This window comes from Rhipicephalus microplus, chromosome 1 (genome assembly GCF_043290135.1).
Source record: "Rhipicephalus microplus isolate Deutch F79 chromosome 1, USDA_Rmic, whole genome shotgun sequence".
In the NCBI taxonomy this organism is placed as follows: Eukaryota; Metazoa; Arthropoda; class Arachnida; order Ixodida; family Ixodidae; genus Rhipicephalus; species Rhipicephalus microplus.
In genome coordinates, this window is record NC_134700.1 from 272,192,591 (window position 1) to 272,211,598 (window position 19,008).

At 46.3% G+C, this 19,008-nt stretch overlaps 1 protein-coding gene across 1 annotated transcript in view; it reads left to right on the top strand.

Moving 5' to 3' along the window:
- Positions 1–19,008, top strand: part of LOC119188176 (phosrestin-2) — a gene marked incomplete at its 5' end in the record, with an annotated part of 521,661 nt that overhangs the window by 481,072 nt on the left and 21,581 nt on the right. The window contains one exon of the mRNA XM_037436098.2: positions 13,424–13,554. Coding sequence (XP_037291995.2) covers positions 13,424–13,554 — 131 coding nt within the window. The remainder of the gene's footprint in view (positions 1–13,423; positions 13,555–19,008) is intronic.

Below are 19,008 nucleotides of genomic sequence, written 5' to 3' on the forward strand. Positions count from 1 at the left end.
GAGAACCGCACTAAAAATAGGATGCACCGATTCTAGTCTCGGTATGGATCCACGGCGGTAGCTCTCGAATAATCAAACTACGCGTGTCGAGGTTACTCGGCGCGGAACGCAGCACGATGCACACTCTCTCTTGTGCATAAAGGAGCGCTTGTTATCAACCACTCAAATGATAAAACGCTGTTTCGTACGAAGCTCCAACTTATGTTGAATTCCAATGGCAGATCCAGATCAGGGTTTTTTTTTTCGGATCTGAGCGGAGCAATCACATTCCAATGGCGGATTGGGAGCGTTAATTGTGCGTTCCAATGGCAGATTGAGAGCAACCGCAGATCACGCATTGCTCCGTGGAGCAAGAATTCTTGCTCCACGGAGCAATGCAAATCAATGCAGGCGAATCCGCGGATTTGACCGCATGTTCAAGTGACGTATTCTGTGCGGCCGCCTTTCGTCCAATCACCGATGGATGTCCGGAAAACGCTTTGCACTCCCTCGCACCTTCTCGTGCTCCCTTGCTAGATTTCTGCCCACCAACAACACCCGTCGAGACGCGAGCGTTTCATTCGCAGATTTGGCGAGAGCAATCCCGCTCGCATATGCGCGCTCCGTTTGCAATCCAGCCCAGCGCTCGCGATCTTCCATTAGAATTCATTTTTACCGTAGCCGGAATATTTCGCAAATATACGTGAAAATAGCCGACATGTGTTTGGTACGTGAGTGCACACGAGAAACCCGTCGTGTCGAATGCATGCAGGTTCGTTGCTTTGAATAAAATGTGTTTGTTTTCACTTGCAGCCATAAGGAATAAGTCTTTGTTTCAAAAAGCGGTGGCTCTTAATGGTTAAATTTGTGTTTAAGTTGATTGATTGATATGTGGGGTTTAACGTCCCAAAACCACTATATGATTATGAGAGACGCCGTAGTGGAGGGCTCCGGAAATTTAGACCACCTGGGGTTCTTTAACGTGCACCCAAATCTGAGCACACGGGCCTACAACATTTCCGCCTCCATTGGAAATGCATCCGCCGCAGCCGGGATTCGAACCCGCGCCCTGCGGGTCAGCAGCCGAGTACCTCAGCCACTAGACCACCGCGGCGGGGCAAATTTGTGTTTAAGTTAACGGTAATGAATTTGCATTATATCGTGGGCGCTTATCGTTCCGTCCTAGTAGTTTTGTCTGTTTATCTGTCGTGCAGGTCAGAATAAGAGCTATGAGAGTGGAACGACGGATGTGGCACAAAGTGACATTAAAAGATCATTTATGCCGCAGTGTTCAACAGGATGCTTCGTCAGAATACCTTGCGCTTTGTGGCACGTACGTCATTAGCGTGCGGTTTGGGTAGTCATTAAGGTTACACGACCACCGCCTATTAAAAAAAAGACTGAAGAACAAGAACAAAGATGTTGAAGAAGAGCAGTGAATAGATGAGAAAATGAGTAAGAAAAAAAAGGAACAGGGCGAGTCTCGATGTAGGTTGGGTGTGTCCCCTGACGCCACGCTGAGTGTGATGGACGTTTAATCTGACCAGGACTTCCGTTTGCCCAGCACGGCGAAATGTCAGATGTGTTTACCTGGTCGGCTGCGCTTACACCAAAAGATGCCCGCAGCAAACCTTGCCCTTCTCCAGTTTTTTCAGTCTCTGTTCACCGTTTTTCTCGCTTAAAACTCGGTCTACTGTGTTGTATACTCAACGCGAGAGCCAGCGGAAGATAAAGTGTCCACAACAGTGGCGCCGATGTCTCAACTAACATTAAAGGTCCAGAAGTGTCTTAGAGCAAAGATTAAAGAAGTTTCAAACAAACAAGCTCCTATGGTACAAATAGTGCAAAAAAAAAAGATCCGCGAACCTCCACGAAGGGAATCATGACGAGAGGGTGAAGCTATGAGTATCGTGGGGAAAAACCACACGTTTAAAAGTGGCATAAAGTGACACTAAGTGACACGAGGTGACATGAAGTGACATAAACAGTCGACGACAAAGCTAGGTTATAGGGTTCACAATGTCTACGTTAAAGCCATCGGATAGTATAAAGTGGTTGTGCTTGTAAGTGTTTTATACTGTTTCGTCACAATTGTTATTGTTGTTTGTCTATTCTAAATTTTTGTGTGTCTCACATCCACACATCTACCCATGACAATGGGAACCGCGGACTTGGACGGAAAAGCCTCGGGCTTAGCTTATTGAAGTGATTGACTTCGCTGAACGAGTCCAACAACATACACACAATTATTATTATTATTATTATTATTATTATTATTATTATTATTATTATTATTATTATTATTATTATTATTATTATTATTATTATTATTATTATTATTTGCCTTTCCGGAACTCGTGCGCGTGTTTTTGTACGCGAGTCAAAGGATAGGCACACTACTGTGATATTTGCTTATAGCACCACCTTTCCCTATAGACCATTTGAACAAAGAGAATGATCAGCTCCTCTCCTGAGTGTTGCACGGGAGTACAAAAACTGACATCGCAGTCTCGGCAGTACAGTATTGGGAGTCATGCGTATTAACAATAGCGCAGAGGCTATGGAAACGCTGGGGAGCCTTAACTTAACCATATGGTGTAGTAGCGCAAATTCACGGGGACGAAGAGGACAAGAAAACACGACACTCGCTTTCTTGTCCTCTTCGTCCCCGTGAATTCGCGCTACTACACCATATGGTTAAATTATGTCTCACCAACTAGCCCAGCTCTCAACCCTACTAGGGAGCCTTCGTTGACAACTTTCGTAGCGCAGCGCAACGTGCAAGTTGCGCAGCGTAGTTGCGTTGTGCACTCCGTATTTGACCTGCATAATTCATACCGTCCTACTCCACGTCGCAACTCTTGGTAATGTGTTGACATTCGCAGAAGACGTTAAGTTAAGCAAAAGCCCGCAGGACGCGGCTGCTTCCAATGTCACGCATTTCGCTTTCGCGAAGTGCCTTTCCCAGCAGTATTTCGATTCGTTGTGGCTGCACCAAACCGCGTCGGAAGGAAAACGGAGAGGATACAACGAGTGAGTCGGAGTATTTGCCTAAGGGTATAGGTGAAAACTAAAGTTCCTTTAGTCTTAAGCTGAAGGCGAACGCACGCCGCCAGACTATAAGGAGGGCAGCAGGTGACCAATATTCGAAAATTGACCCCACGTGCCCGACCTCGACACCGCTTCCGCTAAGGACGTACGTCAGAAGCTTCGGATACTACTTTGGCGACTGACGATTCTCTTCAGCCTGCTTAGCAATCATACGGTGTGCGCTTTGAGCAGAGTCGTTAATAAAAGAAAATTCCTGAAGAAGTGACGCTGGGCGTGCATTAAAACCACCTGTAACGCAAACACCACTAAGGTTCGACCTGGAGGTTCTAGGATGAATTTCGAAGTGTGGCAAATCACAGAGCAAGATACCTTTAGGTACACGAGCGAAGGCAGCATGAACAGAAAAATAAATAAATAAAATTTTATACTTTTTCGCTAAATCTCTACAAGATCAATCACTCATTCCAGAGTGAAAGTTCACCGACTGATGGCAAAATGCGTGCGCAATTTATTGTAAGAACACAAGTGATTGATAGAACTAGCACGCCTCCGTGCACTTGTCGGCTATCTGCATACGGAGAAGAAAGCAGTGCGCCATGCTTGTCGATGCACCAATGTTAGTGATGCACAAAAATGTGCCCTACATACCTAAATAAATGTAGATCTACAGGCGTACTACACACGTTCTGAAAGTTGACCAAGATCGGGGACTTCTTGCACGTAGCGGGCAAAACCCACGCCCATTGGTTTACTATACAGCTGACAGCAACCTAACGCATAGTAGCCCCGTGCCTAAGGTGTCGTGCTAGGCTACTAATCTCTTATTTAATCGCTAATATACTGACTGATCTCCACTTATGACTAATCACCGGAACCACGACGATTGAATTTTGATTGGGACGATACGGGAAAACGTTCGTGCACATATGTTAGGGTGTTGAAACATTTTCACGTCGTCAAAAGCAATCCGCAGTCATCCAGTACAGCAAGCTTTGTTTACGGGGCTTTTTCAATTAAATGTCACAATTTCAGACCATACATGAGCCAGAAACTATACTTGTCTGTTTAAGTATGCATTTCCAGTGGCTCATATTGTCTATATATACATGTATATCAATGCCAAACTCAATGGTGCAGGCAAAAAAGAAAGCCTGACTTTTAAAACACGGTCGCGGGATCTTGTGTTCCGTTACAACAAAAGTTTTACGACTTATAATCTAGTAATAAGTAAACAGGAGGAGTACAAGGAGGTCTCTTCATGATGACATTGAACGAAACCTATAGCTACTGGAGAATCAGCTCGACGGCATCTTACTCCCCAATAGACCCATCTGTAAACAAAACTGTGGCAATTTCCTATACGTACAGCAATATTATATACTCGGCAGTCACATAAGGTAGTAAAAACCCTATAGCACCGAGCCTTATGGACACAACGGCATTGTGCCTTGCCATAACAAAGCGCACAACGCACCGTTACAGTACACGAGTGTACTGCCCTGTTCACTGAAACACGTGCTTACGGAAGACAATAAAATTTATTGAGATCACATAGTTAAGACTGCAAGCCCCTGTTACCTTGGCACTGATGTCTGTAAGTGATAGGTTGCCTGTGCTCATCGATGTTAAGCACAGCCAATACACTATGCTAATCAAGATGAACTCGACTGTTCATCGTCTATTTACATTTCAAAAGCAGTGCCCTGTTTCTGCCAGATGACCCAGCGTCTATTCAGTTTTATGTATAGGGTCGACTGCATGCAAGGTGAACTTACTACTATTCAAGCCAGTAAAACGAGAACGATTATTTCAATTCGCGAAAGAAAATGTTCGTTATTAACAGTGGCCATGTTTCTTCTCAAATCAAAGCTGTTTAAAACGTAAATCTGCTTTCAAAACAAGAATTCCGATCACCGCAGACTTTTTAAGAGCTGACACAGAGTCCGCTGTCGTCTGGCGCCTTCCTGTGCTTCGCCCACGCAACGGCATGTGCTGCATTGTAACAGCACCGCGTGTCACATAATGTCCCCTTATTACGCCACCGCCACTGCGCCAGTTACGCCCCCCCCCCCCCCCCACGATCTGTTACCGCATCTAGTTGGACACATGGCTTGCTTAAGCCCACCAGGCTCCGTTCGCAGATGAGAGGTCGTCTCGCATTGAGTCTCCGGGATAAAGGACGGTTTGGCCTCGCGATATTAGGACTGCGCGAGAGATAGATAGACGTGTCCCGTGGAAGGCGATTTAGGTTGATGGAGCGACACTGACATCGGAGGAAAGTACGAAGCGTAACGAAGACGTGTGGGCGTGGTTGGCGCAACCGAAGCGGCAGCAGGCTCGCTTGATGGAACTGTATAGTAGGCGGGAAAGTACGCAACCCACTGACTCCGGTGCAATTATAATCCACTTAGCTACGCGCTCCGCTTCGCCAATTACGTCGCTTGATTACGGTGGCAAAAGGAAAAGAAGACTCCCCTGGGCCGATCAGAGACTGGCTTGGAAAGCGAAGGCCAGAAGAAAACGCGGCTTGCGACAGCGAGGAAGACACCTCGAGCATTGGTTCCAGTGATCGCTATACCACCGTCGGAATAATGTTTTTTATTAATTTATTTATTTTACCACTATCATTTGCATTCTCCATTTTTTTAAATGTTTATCATCTTTTAATATTGCCTACGCGTTGGAAGCGGGCCATTCCTGGCAGCTAAGAAACGCGTGGTTGTTCGCCTCTCACTCATGAATCGTTTTTCTGATAGAAGCCTCCATGACGCGTTTTCGTCGCGAAGTGCAGGGACAACTCGAATTATTATGCTTCCGCAGACGCTCGCAAAATACCCGCGTCGTCCAGTGTGTATATCTCCTTTTGTTGTCCCGTTCATTGTGCTTCATTTCACCGACCATGCATCCCCAACCGGCCCAAAACCTCTACTCTTCTAAACTCAAATTATCCGTACGCGCAACGAATTACGAGTTATTGTCGACAAGGACAGGTGAATTGTAGCGTTATAATAAGGAGCGAGTAAATTTACTAGCGAACCAACGAAGTAATTTTTTGTTCGATGAAAGTTACTGGCAGTGCAGAGCGCGTTTTGCTTTACTCGAAGCGACACTCGCATTATGGCGTTACAAATCTAAATTTGAAATTGATCGTGGACGTGAGCTGGTCAATAATATTTATCTTGCATTGACGAATGACTACTTTTCCGACACTTTTCTGCTGAGTATGTGAAGAGGCGACTGCGAGAGTCAGGACTTGTAAACAGTCTCATGTTTTATTTTGCTTTTTTTAGGGGGGCGGGGGGGGGGGTGACATTGCGTTCATAGCTTCCTACGTGCGCGTTTATGTATAGCAATCGTTGTCGTCGCTTTTCTTCTGATTACCTCTGGCAAACCCCTAAGTTTGTTTCCTTTTAATATTTTTTGTTACTATTATTATTAAATGTATACAAGAAGTTGGTGCGAATGCACTGCACTGGCTGTTTATCTTCTTTTTCACAAGAGTTGTCATCACAAAGCATATAAAGGAGAAGCGCAAAACTCTTCGTAAAACTCAATAACGTAAAAATCAATTCTTTTTTGAAGTTTTCATCGGTCCCAGTAAAAGCAAGTCGAATGGAACTCACTTTAGCGGTCACTAGAGGTGCTGTCAAAAGTTTTTTTTTTTTTTCGCCATTTCTCTCTTCCGTCATGCAAACTCTCGTTCTTCGCTTTTCATACTCTGCATTTCTCTGTTTTTGTTTTTTCAACTTTCCCAGAAAGTCGAAAGCATGTTTGTTTCTGCTCTTACAACAGCGATCGATGACTCACGGGGAACAAAGGTCTAATGATCTTTCTCATTCAATACAGCAACGCCCAGCTGGGTCAGTGCATTTGCGTCACTTCACCGGCCTTATTTGAATGGAAAACAGCTCGTTCATTTGACGAAGGGCGGACTGTCACTAGGCAGATCTCATCATACGCTGTAATCCGTCACTTATCCCCGAGTGTCCTTTACTAAAGCGTGATAAATTTAGATGCTCGCGTAGCGACGCAGTGTGAGTGCACAGCTCAGCGAGGCGTTCCTAAAAAAAACGGCCTTGCCTCTTTTTAAATTATCGTCTATAGACCATGATTGCGTGCAGCTGCAGATCACAAAGATGGATCGTAGTCTTCCGGTTTATCTCACTATTAATCATTCGGGGTTCATGTAATTGCGATCGCAGTTAGTGTTCTGACGTCTACACTGTAAAGCCACTGTAGTGTATGTATATCGCGTCTTGTTGACGGTAACATTCACGGGTAACTCGGGGAAAGAGAGAAGAAATACATTATTCAAAACTGGGGAAGTTCATTGCTCCGACAGGACCGAGCTGCTTAATAATACCTAAGTTCTAGTACCAAGAAAGACAGGGAGCTAGGCAACAAAAATAAAATGCGTAAAAGAGGATGTTCTGTACACATATGCCCAACGCACTCTGCTACTACGTAGGTATGAGAGTCATATGTGTGGTCGGTAAAGTGAGCAAACTCTGAAGGTTCTGATCCCTGTTGTCACCACTCTACTATATACGCAAGAAACACAGCACACTCAGTGAACAACCGTGCACGTGCAGTGTAGTGTCTGAATGTCTCGCCGAGTTTCTAGGTCCGTATCAATTCGTTTCAAACACAGTAAGAACATCATCACCAATCTAGAATTTATTGAACACTTTGGGCCAAACCCTTACTTTACCAGTCAAGTCGCAGCCGTGTAGGAACATGTTTCCGCATAGAGTTTTAGAATGAGTCGGCGTACAAATAGTACGAACTCTACTACTGACAGTTGCGAATGGCAGTGACTTCTGAAAGCTACACGAAAATTTTTGTGCGTGGTTATAAAATAGTGTTATCAATTGTCATATACCACGAGAAAGTTGATAAATTAATTTCCACGTCATCGAGACTAGCACTCCCTATCACTGAACTATCATAGGCGTCGTGTTGTGTCAACGATGCTGCAGTCCACGGGGTTCTAACTCCTCCAAGAGAAAGAAACGTCACACTGGTCATTCATAGGATTACTGTGCTCGAGATGTGTTTCCTTCCTTTTAAAACGGTACACATTACATATTGGTGAGGCTGCTAGCTACACTCGGTCTCACAAGCTGTTTCCCTACGGTCTCAAAGCAGCGCTGTGCCCGCGCATCTCGCAGCTCCCGTGCAGTCGTCTCACGTGTGATATGGCTCTTTAAGTGTTTTTATTCTTATATTAACATAAACTGATTTCGAGGGAGGGTATTTCGCACCAAATGTTGGACATTTCTAATGTGGGCCTTTGGCACGTGTCCATTTAACAGTCATGACGCATCCGTATAAGCAAAACTTGGTTACGATCGGATGGTTAGCTCAGCCGTTTATTGTACGACAGATTTGTTGCTGTAATCAGCATGCTCCCGAAAGAATCATCTTATTAGATGCGAAGCGACTCTTTGACTAGCCTGTGCAACGCTGTCCGTCTGTGTCTCCGTACTACCACGCCGCATCGCCCTCCCCTCGCCGCAGGTGTTGGGGCGGTGCCAAGCAGGTCACGCCTGCCCTCGCAGTTCGCGGATACGTCAACTCTCTTTCGCTTCACCCTCTCCGCCGTTCGCAACGTTCGAGCGCAGATAAAGTGAACACTCTTTCGGCTCGTTTATCTGTGGGGGAGAAGACGCCGTGAAAGCGAAGCTTCTTCGCCCGCTGAAACATGTGCCGAAGCGATTAGGCCTAACCCAGCCGTCGCTGGCGTTGCGAGAGTTATCAGAGCCGATCGCATTCGCAAATGGTGATGTCGCGCCTGCATTATCAACGAGGCCCGAGCCAATGGAACGGGGTGTGAGCAGCGGAAGACCAACGACACCTACGAGGCGCAATTGTGTCTGTGCGCAACGCTGCTGCCTCGCGTCCCAACAGGGTTCCCTTTGGGAAGATGTCGTTGATTTCTTTTAATCAAACTGCACTACGTTTAGAAGTGTTTTTCAGCCCTCTATGAAATGTGGTGCCACGTTTGTGTGCGTGTTCAAACCTTCCAAACGTGTTATGAAAGTTATATTACCAGAATAACCATCGTTTGGGAATGGGTGAAGAGCATGAAATCCGCATTCATTCATATTCGCAACACCCTTTCCCGGCGTGCCTATTGCAGTCCGCAAAACTAAACGAGCGTAATTTGTTCTTCGAGGAGGCAAGGCGCGCGCATAATAGCTGGGGTTAAGTGGAAAGTCCTCGGATTACACCTTGACCATATTTCCGAGACAAGCAAGAAAACCTTTCCTTTTAACAAGAATGCCGGCGGCGCAGGGTTAGTACATATTGCCACAGGCAAACCCTTCCCGCCTCCGATAACTTTTTTTCTTATTATATATGTGTTATTATTCGCCTTGAAGCTGGTAACAGCGACTAGCAGCGTTCAGTGTATAGGCGCGGACGCGATTCCCTTAAGTGCAAAGGGAAGTTATTAAAGAAATTGTTTGATGTGGCAGGGCTACATACAGCTTACAACGTAAAGAAATATTACAGATCACGCCATTTGTGCTCCCTGCTTTCACAGTTGCTTTTTGTTATCGCAGTCTTTCCTTCTATAATCTGTACTACTAGTATAGCCACGAGAGGCGGAGAGGCGACTGCGGTGCAGAATAGCGCCAGACTATTGACATATTTCGATAAATTGTTGTTTTCATTGCACGTGCTTTAATCTCGTGTAAGAGGCAAGCACTCGCTGGCGGTAATCGCAGGACGCTTGCGAGATAATTTCAATCTGTACTGCATGGCCCCTTCGCCCCACTACACAAGGCCATTGGAAACTTCATGTCGTTGACTTTCCCTGTGCACTCTGTGCGCGCGGTGGAGCCAAACTTCTACTGAAGCCCTCTGGTAAATTTGAGCGGACATGTGGGTGGTGCATTAAGATGTCTCATCGTTAATGCGCTAAGTTGGTGCGGACGCACTCTTCGGGTTCTAAAACGTGTAGTGCATGTATGTCTGCATGTTTGTGGTGACAAACTATCAACATGCGATTGCGGCACTCCCAAAAATGTGCGTTTTCTTGTATAAGCTTGCCTAATCTAGATTAATTAAAAGGTCTTGTAGATTCTCGTGTAGAATAGACAAACACGCAAATTCATGTGAAAGTTTAACGTTACAGTTTGAACTAAAAGAAGCAAGCAAACAAAAGTCAACATAACCACAGGACGCTTGTCCTTTACCTGCGAAAGGCTGTCGAGCAAGCTGGTTTCCGCTCGATACCCTGGTGATTTTTAGGGGCGAAGCTCCTTAAGGCGTGGGTCTGTTCATCCTCCGTTGTCATACATAACCACCGGTGGCACATACCCGATCTAGAGTGGGTATGTGCGACAGGGGATGCGAGATTGGAGACGGCGGTACTTGCAGTGTTCACTAGATGGACGCACGGACGAACGCATGGACGGACGGATGGATGAATGGACGCGTGGAGCGGGCATGTGCCACATGCAGGGATTGTCAGATGGGAGATGGCGGAACTTTGAGTGTTCACTAGATGGACGCACGGACGGAGGCATGGACGGATGGACGCACTGACGTGCGGACGGATGAACGCGCGGACAGATGGACGGACGCATGGACGGACGCACAGATTATCGCGCAGACGGACGGAAGCAAGAACGAATGGACGGACGGACGGACGGACAGGCTGACGGACGCTTCGCCCCACTCATCATCATTCACTCCGTGGATATGCCGTGATATTTTTTGTTTCAACTAGAGTGAATGCTACGCATATCAAGAGATAAAGGTTCGCCACTACTGCCTAAACAGCATGCTTGACTGAGGAGCGCTGACACAATCCCTAATGAAACTTATCAGGGCGTTCAAGTTCCCGCCCTAGAAACAGCAAGACAAACAGACAAACATGTGTCTGTATGACAAAATCCGCTTAATTTAGACACGCGGAAAGTGTTCGACGTCAACAAAATGAGTAGACAGCACAAATGGACTGAGTGATTCTTTTGATTGATTGATATGTAGGGTTTAACGTCCCAAAACTACCATATGATTATGAGAGACGCCGTAGTGAAGGGCTCCGGAAATTTTGACCACCTGGGCTTCTTTAACGCGCACCCAAATCTGAGCACACGGGCCTACAACACTTCCGCCTCCATCGGAAATGCAGCCGCCGCAGCCGGGATTCGATCACGCGACCTGCGGGTAAGCAGCCGAGTACCTTAGCCACTAAACCATCGCGGCGGGGCGGGTTATTCTTTAGAGGTGCCACAACGATGGGCTAACATTTGTTAACCCCTCCCCCTCTGCGACGCATTTACTCGCGTTCCTCCCGTGGGAAGATGCGGGGGACATTTTTCTTTTTTTTTTAGTTTTAACTGAGTAAAGATGGGCCTCGACGAACCAACTTATTTGAAGAACTAATCATCGCCTGCCGATCGTAAAGCAACAGGTTGAATGAAGCGAAATCAGGTCACCTTTTCATAAATGGCACACCAGTGGCTCAAAAAAGGAATCACATGACAGTAATTCTAGTTTCAACGCGAGTGTTAACATTTTATTAACAGATTGCTTTTTAAAGTGAGTAATAGTGTTAGCATTGATACTTTAGGCCTCTATAATGCACTTCATTCTCATCTGTGCATTCATCCATCATAATCAGCCTGTCTACGACCACTGCAGGGCAAAGGCAATCCTGATCCGCCAATCAACCCGGTCTTGTGCTTCTTATTCCCACCAACCCACCTAACTTTCTGTTTCCCCTTCGTGCGTTTGCCTTCACTGGGAATCCATTAAGTTACCCTCAAGGACCAGCGCTTATCCTGCTTACGTGCTACATGCACGGCCCATGTCGATTTCTTCTTCATTTTCAACTATGATATTCCTTAACTATGGTAGCTGTGGACCTCCTTATAGAAAGCGCAGCTACTTACGACACCGGCAACGGTTTGCCACAACTGAACCTTATTCGCCACTTATCTCGCACCGCAACGCTAATCGTGCTACTTTCGCAAACGAGGTGACCGCTAAAACGCGGAATAGAGTGCCTTCCAGTTATGTTAGGTTATTTACCTTTCATTTAGACGACATTTACCCGTGCTAAGCTGCTGCTGGTCACTGAGAAACCACGAGACTGCTCTTTCGGAGGCATCAGAAGCAAGAACATGAGAACGGTAGGAAATACTGAAACAAGTAGACGGTAGTAAACAGACTCGTTTCCCGCTAGAGAACTAAGAGAACTATATCGTGAAGGAGGCGTAATAGACTCTCTCGAGAAGATTGTGTTTTTACTTTTGCTCCAACTAATGAAGACCGATGCTGGCTGCTACGGTGGAGGACGTATCGACGTTTCCTCTTACGTGCAGGTTTGTGTGATAGCCTGCGATGCCCGTAATGGGCCGCATTCTGCATGCTCTCAAAACAAACTTGTTTCCTCTCGGTGCTCTCGGTCCTTGATTACAAGAAGAAAGTTTGGGGAACACAAATGAGCGGTATACCCAACGGGTAAGCGGCCAATGAGATCCAGAACCCTGGACCGTTACGCGTACAGGAAACACGGCGCTGGTTAGAGCGGCACTGCAGCTCTCAGCCGCGTCGCTGCCAAAGGTAGCGGGTCCTTTCTCGCGAATACACCAAACGCGCATTGACAAGATTGCGGGTATAGCGTGTGCTTGCGGGGCATCATGTGCCGACTGTCGGTGATATTTGCCATTACCGCGAAGCTTTGGGCAACAAAACGAGGCACTGGCCAATCTCGATTCTGGGCTCTGCAGATCGCCGAACGAAGGGTCATCGTAGCAAGTATGTTGAGTAAAAGTATAGGGTGTTTCTTCGGTGGCACTTGTAGATACTTGGTAGAATTCCTTGCAACACCCATTGTATTAACTGCGTCTGAGATCTTTGAATCTCGGGTTTCGTTTTCTTTTGCGTTATTTTCTGTTTTCTGCGGCCAGTGTGCTGATCCTCATGCGCTACTAAATTGGCTCAGCGGCCTGATGGGTCGATGAAGTTTATTTGCTTTAGATGCTAATATAGATACACAACGAGAGCTTACTGATTTCTTATCTTTGCTCAAACAGCCCAAAAAGAGGACAAGTTGGCTGCGGACGACGTACAAACAAGGTCCTGCAGCACTCACAACACTATTTAATTTGATCAGAAAAGGCAGCTTGTTTACTATGCAGAGAAACCGAAATGGAGTACTCGTGGACGAAACGGGGAAGTGACAGCAATTCGCATTCTATCTGTTGTGTTATCAATTCGGTTAATGTACAGTCTATATCTCGTCTACGGGCGGGCGTAACTAAAAGTTTGGTGCTGTTTTCATAAAAATCACAAAGGATAAGGTGATTTCCCGCCATGCACTTCGAATGCCTGGCGATGCTGCAACGGTATCCGTGCACTGCCTGTATCGCAGTTTCCCCGCGACGCACCAGTGTCGACGGTGATGCAGCGGCTGACTCCCGAGTCCGGAGATACGTGCGGAGTCCGGTACCTGGTTCGGTGCTACACCCTGCTTGACGAAGAAGAGACGCCGGCGCAGAGCAAGTAAGCGATTTAGCATTTTCCTTCATGTGTTTCTTTCGCATCCGTGTTTTAGATGCGAAACATCCTATGGTTGAGCTCAATCCGGTGTGCGGCGTGACCACACTTACAGCGCATGCGCCCCCTCTCCTCTCCGGCGTTATTCCCCTCTCTTGCCTAGCAATGCCGGCGCAGGCGTATTCTGCTAGCGAGTTTCTTGATTGAAAAAACCGACTGTTCACGTTTTCTTTATTATTTATTTAGCGCTCATGGCGGGTAAACGGCGCTAACGCGGGTGATGCGGTGAGCGCTGGAAGATTCGTTTGAAGCGATGGCTGGCGTAGGTCTCGTCACTTCTTCAGGGCGGACGCGGGCGCTGTACCAGAGCTGGCACGCGTTTCTCCATGACTACCACGGCCTTGTGATCAGTGAAGTACACGCTGACAGGCTCCTGCAGGCATTCTACGTTGACGTTGGCAAAGCTCAGATCAATGCGCGTTATTCTTATCGTAGTGGGTAGTCTCCGTTCCGCCGACACGCATTTCAGCGAGTGCGTCACGCATGTAATCGACGAGCCATTCTTTTTCTCCTCCTACGCTGACGTCAAAGTTCAAGTCGCCCTCGACTACAAGAGGTGCGCGTCGGCACACCTCGCCGCAATCAGCCAGCGTCTACTGTAGACAGCGCTGAACCTGTTCCTTCGGTGGGTTGGGAGCGAGGTACAGCGATTAAGAGAGGCAGTAACGGGACTGCGCTTTTTTTCTTCCTTTTTCCTCTTTTCAAAGCCACTTGGTACAGCGCGAAGATCGCAACGTCGCCGATGCGCACGGCTACGCGTAGAGGCTCTTGAGGGGAAAAGTCAAGAAATAAGCGTGGAGCTGTTGCTGTCTTTTACAAGGAAGTGACCAACACGGCTCCGAGCGGGGAATGTGGGAGGGGAAGTGAAAGAAGAAGGAGAAAAAAAGGGGAGAAGGAGGCTTCATTCGAAACTGCCGCGCGCGCTGCCGCCGGGAAAGGGAAAGCAGTCAGGCAAGCTAGCCGGGGGCGGGGACTGGGCGCACCACGTGACGAGAGTACGATGCTAAACTCTTGATTGATTGATTGATTGATTGATTGATTGATTGATTGATTGATTGATTGATTGATTGATATGTGGTGTTTAACGTCTCAAAACCACCATATGATAATGAGAGACGCCATAGTGGATGGCTCCGGAAATTTTGACCAGCTGGGGTTCTTTGACGTGCACTCAAATCTGAGCGCACGGGCCTACAACATTCCCGCCTCCATCAGAAATGCAGCCACCACAGCCGGGATTCGATCCCGCGACCTGTGGTCAGCAGCCGAGTACCTTAGCCTCTGGACCACCGCGGCGGGGCATATGCCGAACTCTTTACGCGCCTCTAACAAGGCCCGTACCCACGTGTATGTGAGTGTTGTTTACATCCATGGCCCCTCACGCGGTTACGCAATCGGAGCACGAACGTCTTCGAGAGGTTTCGGATCGTTCTTTCAGGTCGCCTCCGGATTGGTCGATGGAGGGCGCGCGGCGTCGGTGGAGCCCTGCTACCTGCGCTCGCGGGCGGGCTTCGATGGAGGGCGCGCGGTGCTTTCGAGACATTAATGCCTTCCGCTGTCGGCGCTTCCACTCGACTTCCTTGGCTCGCCTCACGTCGGTGTTGCCGACGTGTTGAAGACGCTTGCGCTCGGCTTCGTTGGCTCACCTCTCGTTGCTATTGCCCGCGCGCCATCTCCATTCTCGAACAATATCGGTGTACTTGACTATTACCTCTTCGATATCGTTGGTCTTCAGCTGCCGACGCTTGCGTTCGGCTTCCCTGGCTCGCGCATCGTTGGTGTTGACGTCGCCATTCGCAAATGCGATCGGCCCTGCTAACCCTCGCAATGCCCGCGACAGCCGGGTTAGGCCAAATCGCTTCGGCGCATGTTTAGACGGGCGAAGAAGTGCTCAGATTTGGGTGCACGTTAAAGAATCCCTGGTGGTCGAAATTTCTGGAGCCCTTCACTGAGGCATCTCCCATAATCATATGGTGGTTTTGGGACGTTAAAGCCCACATATCGAATCAAATCAAATGTCGACTCGTTGAACAAAACAGTACATTTAGGAGAAATTGGCAAATCTTTCCAAGTTCTGCTATATACATCTGCAGTATCGTAGTGCGAAACACAATAGTGAACAACGAATTTGTTTTTGGTTAGCGATAGCGCGTGATTTGTCAATTCCAATATCGCGAACAATGACGAAGCTTTATAATAGGGCGTTGAAGGTAGCGTGCTCATTCAGAATCAGAAACTTGGCATCGAAAACTCAAGTTGTAAGTGATGCACCCTGACATCAAACAGACAACCTCTCTCAAGGAGCAAGTGACCTAATTAGGGAACGCCGGAGCATGAAACCTTCAGCACCGGAGACCAAACGAAACTGGCCAAACTGCCAAAGCCGGTCAAGAAGAAGAAAACAAGCGACGTTTGAAATAATATGAGTGAGGAAATAGGGGAGAAGGCGATAAATGGTGACGGAGTGAAATCCACGGGAAGCGAACGGCGGTATTAATTGGCAGGTGGATTTGGCCAAGGAATCAGCAGGACATATTTCCTGCCTATTGTTTCATTTCAATTTCATATCCACTAAACTGCTGTACTAACACACATCGCTATATATATATATATATATATATATATATATATATATATATATATATATATATATATATATATATATATATATATATATATATATATATATATATATATATATATATATATATATGTATATGTGTGTGTGTGTGTGTGTGTGTGTGTGTGTGAGCATCGAACGCGTTACTCGAAGGTTGTAGGTTCGATTCCTGTTCACGGCTGGTTATTTTTTCATCCACTTTTCTTTCTTCTTATTTACATTCCATTGGTTCTAATAACTTCCCCTGTACATTCCTTGGCATTACTGTCTGTTAGATGTCATTAATATTGTGTTAAAGCACGGAAAAACGAGCCCTTAGGTATACACTTCTTTCCCTTATATATATATATATATATATATATATATATATATATATATATATATATATATATATATATATATATATATCCTGATCAAGGCCAGACTCTGGGCCGAAACGTCGACATAAACCACGTTGTGACCGCTCACGGAGGATCTACTTGACTATATATATATCGCAAAGAAAGAAAAGGTGATCGTAGAGTGCCACCTCAAAGCGTTTTCGTTTCTTTTTTTTTTTTACCTTTAGTAATTTGACAATTTGACGCTGGATATTGTGGTGCTATCAGATAGCATCATTCAGTTTTTCAAAGAACACACCACAATTTTTTTTTCCGCGGAAGTTGGGTGTCGGCTTGATTGTCATAAAACCCCAGTGAAGAGGCAGAAATGCCATATACAAAAAGTTAATTATTCAAGTTAATAGATGTACAGGATGCATACAACATCTAACTATAAATTTAGATTAAGACCAATCAACTGTGAGGATAATCAATAAAAATAAATGACCCTATTGAAAGAGCAGACTATTTTCACGTGAACCACGGAGGTCATTGCGGCAACTGGCGGAGCAGATCTAAACTACGCGCTTCTTTCTATGAGACCTCCGCGAGCCACGTCGGCAGCGAGAAAGCGCATTCAAGCAGATCGCAGATAGGTTTACTCTCTTCACTTTTCGCCTAGGTAGATACACCTCTCAGAACGTTGGCCAGCTCGTCGGAAACACTTATGCCTGTTAAGACAGCTTGTATATCAGAATTATAATTAAATAACGTCTATTTCATCAGCCAGACGGGGCAGAAAAAATTGCAACCACAAAATTTTCATCCAAGGCCTAAGTACACCCGAGTTCATTCGCGTTAACGAGCATTTTTTATTCTAGTTTAACAATGCGTTACCCCGCTTTATGTCCATCGTTCTGTATATAATTGAGCAGATAGCACAGACGCTATCTTTATTAGCCTATCCATCTCCAGCCAAAAACTCTGTATCCCGATAGCACGAGGCAAGCCTTCGGAGCGGCCGGCCGGCGGCAGTTTATGAATCCCTGTTCTTTTTTTTTTTTTTTTTGTCATCGCCAACTTAGGGGAGGTTGCGGCAGCAAGACCACGCGGACATTTGTGAGCTTGTTGAATGTTTTGTTGCCAACAGCGTGCAAATTGAATATGTCGGCTGCTCCACCATTAACGCGCGAAAAATGAGAGAACTGCGTCGATGATTGATTGATTAGTGGGGTTTAACGTCCCAAAACCACCATATGATTATGAGAGACGCCGTAGTGGAGGGCTCCGGAAATTTTGACCACCTGGGGTTCTTTAACGTGCACCCAAAGCTGAGCACACGGGCCTCGACATTTCCGCCTCCATCGGAAATGCAGCCGCCGCAGCCGGGATATGAACCCGCGACCTGCGGGTCAGCAGCCGAGTACCTTAGCCACTAGACCACCGCGGCGGGGCAAGAGAGAACTGCGTCGAGGAGTGATGGTTGTGAAAGAGGGACTCCTTTATTTGGGATGTCGCTTCGAACTGTACGCCTTATTTGTTCTCGTTTTTTTATGTCTTTACTTTTCTTGTTCCTCACAACTGAAACATACACTAACAGTATGCAAAAACAACTGTAGAAATGCGATTCTTGGGAATATAGGAAACGATACTGAAATGTAATGGAAAAGGCTACGTGAAGAACCGAGAATTAAAAGAAAAAAAAGAACGATGTATGAAAAGCAAATGGTGTTCATTTCAAACACCGTACGGACTTTCAAATATTAAAACAACGTGCAGCAAAAACAAACTGAGTTGGCCTATATATATATGTGTACCGTGGTTTCGGATCTCCAGTCTGAGAGTGCGAATTAAAAGTGCGAGAGGATTCACACTTCATGCTTTCTTTTTTTTTTTAATTTAAGAACCATGTTTTCTAGCGCACTTATCAAACTAAAATCTGGGAGACACGCAATTTATTTGTATTTTCTTTGGTCTGCAGTGCAAGAGAGCTTTTTGCGAGATCTTTCTCGCCAGGGGCTGGATCGTATCCCTGTCTGGTTTAACCAAATTAGCCTGTTCCGCGTTCTGGGTCTTTTTTTTTTTTCTTCTGGAAACATAGACGAATATGATCCTCTTACTTGGTTTTCTCCTTTTTTTCTGTTACTTTCTTTGTTAATGTTTCGTTGAGAGCACGCGAAACGTGGTGCCTAAAAAAATGTGAGACGAAATGTTGGAGTTGTCGCGTCGCAAGAGGGGGAAAAAATATACAAACACGGTGGCGCCCAGTCTGTCAAAAGTACGGACGCAGTTCCGTGCTGGTTTGAGAGAAAAAAGAAACACTGGGTGCACATCTGGCTACTTCCACACGAAATGCGTTCTCGAAATATCATAGCGCGCTGCTCTTATCTTGCGCTGGTGAAACCGCTCAGAGATAACTGGCAAGATTTGTGCGTTGAATAACCGTGACTAAATGAGGGA